This window comes from Trichoplusia ni, chromosome 5, assembly GCF_003590095.1.
Source record: "Trichoplusia ni isolate ovarian cell line Hi5 chromosome 5, tn1, whole genome shotgun sequence".
Lineage (NCBI taxonomy): Eukaryota > Metazoa > Arthropoda > Insecta > Lepidoptera > Noctuidae > Trichoplusia > Trichoplusia ni.
In genome coordinates this window covers 2433491-2439646 of record NC_039482.1, presented here as the reverse complement: position 1 = coordinate 2439646, position 6156 = coordinate 2433491, and the positions used below count along the sequence as shown (strand labels likewise).

Below are 6156 nucleotides of genomic sequence, written 5' to 3'. Positions count from 1 at the left end.
CATGCGCATTCAATGTTGCCACTGTGAAAATTTCAACTTCCCATTAGTCAAAACGAAAACTCCCAAGTTTATTCGTAATTTTCTATTATGAAAGTGTATGATATTTTAAGTGTGGCGGTACAGCCAACTAAATAAACATGTTATAGATTTTAGAAGGTTTAAACATTCACCAAAGAAATTATAATTATCAAGAAATTTAATTGTACAGAACCAACATTCGCACATTCAAGCCATGTTGTCAGCATTGAATCAGGTGTTCCGGCGCTTTCGTGTATAATGTTTTCTTATTCCAAAAACTTTAAATTATAAAAAAATAACTGACACATTATTCAGTTTATTCAATGTTTATGTCTTGGCATACAAAGGAAATTATAGGAATATCTTGGTGTATTTCATACAATCACATACTAAATAAGAAAACGACTGATATTACTTTAGTGGCGGTATTTATCATGGTATAAGTATAGACCATTAATAATTACCTCCGGGAACTTTTTAATTCTTCATCGGTTCATAGAGTACTTTTCCATTGTATCTTTAACGGTAAAAATGCAATCATATTTCGAAACTTAATGTTTTATGTGTGCTTAGTAACCCGTCCCTGTAATTTGGGTTCGAAAGCAAAAAAATCTAACGATTTTAATGCTTTAAAGTTGACAGTATAATCTGCAAGTGATTGCATATTTAATCACTAACTCATTGACGCATCATAAAAGACTTATGAATTATTTAAAAAAAAAAATCCAAGTTCTTCATTATTTCCTTTAAATTCGCGAAATTTTGATGGACTAGCAGCACTATACCTTCTGCGCATGCGTTGTCTTTCTTTTTCTTGGTGTATATTCTCATAATTATTCTTTACTCCCCATCATTTAAGAAAATGTATTACTCTTCAATCTGAAATTAGTTCATCAAAACAGATAAAAAATACAATACCATAGCTTAAATGGCTCTATAAATTATCAAAAATAAAACTACGTCGTATAAGTAAAATATTTAAGAATAGCCTCCTTCTATAGATTTGTGGATAGGCACCCAGTTCTTTCTTACCAACATCTACCGAAACCAAGTAATATTAAGTTAGATACTTTGGAAAGTATGTTTAAGAAAAACTGCGCGCGCATTTTCTTTTCATTCATTTCCTAAAATGAGACAACACAAAGAGCCTTCTAATGAACAGTCATACCTACTCTACTACTACATAGTTGATTGGTATTTTGTTATAATTGGAATTAATGCATGCTACCTGCCTAGGTAATGTTTTCAATTTCAATTGAAGATTAAGCTTATTATATGTAGTCTTACCCCTAGTCACTAGTTGTTATTGTAAAGAAAAAAATCTCTTTCATAAAATGTGAGATAGAAGTTAAGAACTACTTATTTCAATGTCTTGCAAAGTTTCCAACCGAGGATGCCGCATCGTCATTTTTTTTTAAACAAACAAAACAATTAATGTCTTTTTATTATCAATTTGTCATTTTTAATTACATTGTGCCTGGAATGTCATTATCGCATTATCTTATCGCGCATCAACAATAAATATTTTGTTGCAGAGTTGTATTGAAACTGTGATGTCTCCTAAAATTGTCATTGCAATATTCATCATTAGATAACGCATCTGTAATATAGCTAAAGCCTTCCTAAAGAATGTAGTTTTATGTATTCATCATCATCATCATCTCAGCCTATAGCTGTCCATTGCTGGAAATAGGCCTATCCATATGTTCTCCAGCTCGACCGGTGCATTGCCACCTAGTTCCAACGAAACCCAGCGTTTCCCTTTACATGTTTTAATTGCAATGACAATAAAATTTTAGGAGACATCACAGTTTCAATACAACCATGCAACAAAATATTTAGATATTAATTGTTTTAAATCCCTTCTTTATTTTTAGCTGGTTAATTTTCCAATTTTCTACAGATGTAGAAATATTAAGTTTGCCTACTTAAAATCTGATAATTGTTAATGCCGTGTAACTGTTTTTGTTTCACCATTTTTAAAGGTGAATTATCGCTCTCCAAGAGATCGTTTAACTGCAACACTGTTATGGGCTAAGTGAGCGCTGTCATTAAATATTAAATATAATATCATTATATTTTCATGTTTTTGAACTAATTCTAAAGCTAACTAGACTTTTTTTAATTTCTATTATGGTAACTACAAACAATAATCCTAAATATTGCCGTGCTACTCGTAGTCCAGTGATAGGACTGATTTAAAGTATTTAACTTTATTAACCATACAATGTACTGGCTACGTGGTTTATATTCCCAATCCAATTTAGTAAAAGGAAAACTTAAGCGTGTCTTAGCATAAAAGCAGTATAATTTGCTTTGATTTAACGTTTACACCAGTTTTTAAAATGATGATGGCTTTAGTCATCTTCGGTAGTATTGTTCACCGAAATAAACACAGATGGCTCTTTCTTAGTTATTCGGTAGTTTTCTTAGTCAATTGGTTTGTATAATATAACATCTTTAAGAAATAGTTTTATTTTATTGTACATCTCTTCGTATTTAGTCGATTACATAATTAAATAAATATCAAGCCAGTAATAATATTTTCGGGTATGTTGTTGGCTATGTAACAACACTATGGAACAGGCAGTGAATGATAAATGAACTTGATTGGAAAATTGAAATGTCAAGGGAACGGGTTTTATTTACTTCAAAAAATTTGCTATTCATTCGATAAAAATAAAAATGTTATAGTGTACTATAAAGGAGAAATATTTACTAATTATTACTCTAAAGTTTAGAACTAACAGAGATGTAATTCGATTTATGTAATATGTATAGACGAAGATTATAAATTTATTAGTAGTGCTTGCATAACTTGCCAGTGATGCCCGGCTATTGCGGGTAACCGCTAGTATAAATATGAATAGTTTCAATATAAATATTTTTTTGCATACATGCCTGAAATTAGATCTGAATTGTAGAGGTAAACTATTGATCAATGTTTACAAAAATAGCGTACTGGTTAATCAGAAATGTGGGTTTACACCTAGTTGCTATCGTTATTTTCGCACATCCCACGAAGCTGCACAGGCCTCCCTCAAAGATGGTGTTACAGTTCTACCTTCTCCACAAGAAGTAAGTCTTTTGTAAGGACCATGTCCCAATTCCAATTCTATGTCAATTTAATGTTTGTGCAAAACAATCCATTTTTGCATGTTATGAGTTAGGTTAGTTTTTCTATTTTCTGTTATTAATCTGAAGATCTCCTTATTCAGTTTTCAATAACAATAAGCAGAAGTTCATCGGGACTGAGCACAGCAGTAAGTGAAGGCTAATACTTGAACAAAAATCTGTATTTTAAGTCTGTTAATGCTATTGACTCACTGAACTGGCAATTCAACATTGTGCCCTTTGGTTGTAGTGTAATGTTATACATATACAATTGTACAGAAACAGCCAGTTCCCAAGATTAGTGGTTGTCATACTCTTTGTTGTTATAATAATATCAGTTTAGATAAACATTGTTTATTTCCATTATTACAGGTCACAATAACTCTACGTAAGAATGAATTCAACAAGGAGTTTACAGAAGGCTCAGTTAAGTCATATGATTCAAACCAGTTGGCATCCAATGACCCCATTGAAGACACAAGGAGTGAAGCTGTGTGTAAGAAAACTCCAGGTATACCAATAATAGGATTAATTCATCACTCTTATCACAATCTCGTTGTAGACATGGCATACTGTCTTTTTTGCAACAGCAACAGACCATCTTTTAAGAGTGCTAGGCCCTCAGATATCAATAAATAAATTCAAAGTAGAATGAAAATATAATCATGAATTATAATTTGAGAATTTTCTATCAATCGGTACTCCTTTAGTATGAATTAATTTTTTGTTTTGTAGATCTAATTGCATCATCTAACTAAATATCTCTATTTTTTTCCTTTTCTTTTCTGACTCGTGAGGTAACACTTGCATTCTTGCACCTCCTATAGGTCCTACTGCTTTGTTACATAGCCTGCACCCACCTCTATGTTTGAGTAAACTAACTTATTTTGTAAACAGTTGTTTCTCAGATAGTGCCACTGCTTTTAACCAGACTAACAAACAAACAAATTCTTCAGTGGTATATTATCATTAGATTGAAATAATCAATGAATATGATACATTTCATGAATAAAGATCTAATTAATAATAACAGAGAGATAAAACATAAGCAGAATTATAATATGTTCTGTCTGTCTAATAAGTCATTGTGTGTATCTGTTTCTAATACCGTGTATGAAGTAGATGATGTACGACTTTAGTACATCATCTTATTGAAATAAGTTTTACATACTCATGTCGCACTATAGAGACATTTGTCATGGTGGTTGCACAGCTTGTGTGCTTGCTAGCTAGATAGCAGTGTTTTTAAATATCAAAAATATCTAATAACCACACTCCATATTAAGTAAGGATGTGCATATACATATATATGGATGGACATGGACATATTTTTTAATTCTGTCCATACTATGGTTTTCAGGTCTTTTAATGGGTATATTTGATGGTCATGGTGGACCAGCATGTGCACAAGTAGTGTCAAAGAGGCTGTTGAGTTACATAGCCGCTGCATTGCTGCCCTATGATACACTCAACTCATTCATCGAAGATGGAACACCAGAATGCTTGTTAGAAACATTTAATGATAAGGTAATATTGATTAACTCGCCAAGCCATTGAATCTGATAAGCATTGCTACTTTTGTGTCATGTTAACATGCTTATATGCGACTGTATATTATAAAATATATTGTATAACTTTGCGACTATTTTTGAAATAGAATAATTGATAATTAAAATGTTTGGTACTCACACATACATATTTAAATGCAATATAATTAACAAATTAACCTGTTCTTATCATAAACAACATTTATAAGTATTTTATGGAAACTGTTTTTTCAGACGCAAATGGTTGAAGATTTGAAACATAAATATACCAATAGCTTTAAACAATATTTAGCTGATCTTGCCACAGAAGATAAGGAAATAAATGTTAGGACATCCTTAGAAAAAGCGATTATGAGATTAGACAGTGATTTATCGAAAGAGGTCATAGAAACATATAATTCAGATGGTTTTATTAACCCAAAGACGTTATCAGTAGCTCTATCCGGGGCTGTAGCCTGCGTTTCTCATATCGACGGACCGCACTTACACATAGCGAATGTCGGTGACTGCAACGCAGTCCTGGGCACTATGACAGAGGAAAACGAATGGATAGCCAAGAAGATTACCAAAGAGCACAATGCTGAGAACTTTGATGAGCTAAAAAGAATCTGGAATGAGCACCCTGAAAGTGAAAGAAAAACTGTGATAAGGAGGGATAGGTTGCTCGGCGAGCTGGCACCGCTTCGCAGCCTTGGCGACTACAGGTACAAGTGGTCTTCCGAACTATTGTCTAAACTTGCGGTGCCCTTTGTAGGCAGAAAAGCGATACCTGCTAATTACCACACCCCTCCGTACTTGACGGCATTACCTGACATTTATTATCATCGACTCACACCTAAGGACAAGTTTTTAATTATCGCATCAGATGGTCTTTGGGATATGATGACGCCCTTGCAAGCAGTGAAACTAGTCGGGGAACATATGAAAGGAAAAGTATTTTTTAATTTGCTTAAATTGCCTAAAAAGAATATTCAGCTGGGTGACATTGATGAGCTGCTTGTGCATAGAAAGGAGAGCTTAAAAAGTAAGCCGAAAGATAAGAATGCTGCGACGCATCTGATCAGGCACGCCATCGGGGGCACGGAGTACGGCGTGGACCACTCGCGGCTGGCGCACCTGCTCAGCCTGGCGCCGGACGTCAGCCGCATGTTCCGCGACGACATGACCGTCACCGTCGCCTACTTTGACCCTGAGTTCCTGAGGCAATGCCCCTCGTAACAACATAACCGAACTTCGAAGTGCAGTGCCTTCATAGTATTGTTATATCTTATCGAGACGACTCACCTATGCAACAGAGGCGTTCCTTTATTTTATAAATTAAATTTGCAATACTTTGAGTCCAATATAGTGATAAATTGTATTTAATGTTGGATTTGAAACTGTTGCGTTGTGATGTCTCGATGATATAACAATTTAAATATTCTAGTGTGTTTGCCTATTTACAAAAAATATTGTTATCAGTGTTCATCATATTAAT

At 33.7% G+C, this 6156-nt stretch overlaps 1 protein-coding gene across 1 annotated transcript; it reads left to right on the top strand.

Annotated features, from left to right (window-relative positions):
- The first annotated feature begins 2707 nt into the window (after positions 1–2707).
- LOC113494035 (pyruvate dehydrogenase [acetyl-transferring]-phosphatase 1, mitochondrial) lies at positions 2708–6156 on the top strand. Its single transcript, XM_026872156.1, has 4 exons — positions 2708–3096; positions 3505–3643; positions 4493–4659; positions 4914–6156. Exons 1-4 carry the CDS (start codon positions 2881–2883, stop codon positions 5895–5897), a joined length of 1506 nt encoding a protein of 501 aa, XP_026727957.1. The 5' UTR covers positions 2708–2880; the 3' UTR covers positions 5898–6156.

What these genes read in the sequence shown, in the direction of transcription:
- LOC113494035 (XM_026872156.1), top strand. Translation starts at nt 2,881, where the DNA reads ATGAATAGTTTCAATATAAATATTTTTTTGCATACATGCCTGAAATTA. An exon ending in TTCTACCTTCTCCACAAGAA is followed by an intron (nt 3,097 to 3,504) that starts GTAAGTCTTTTG and finishes CCATTATTACAG; the next exon opens with GTCACAATAACTCTACGTAA. An exon ending in TAGAAACATTTAATGATAAG is followed by an intron (nt 4,660 to 4,913) that starts GTAATATTGATT and finishes CTGTTTTTTCAG; the next exon opens with ACGCAAATGGTTGAAGATTT.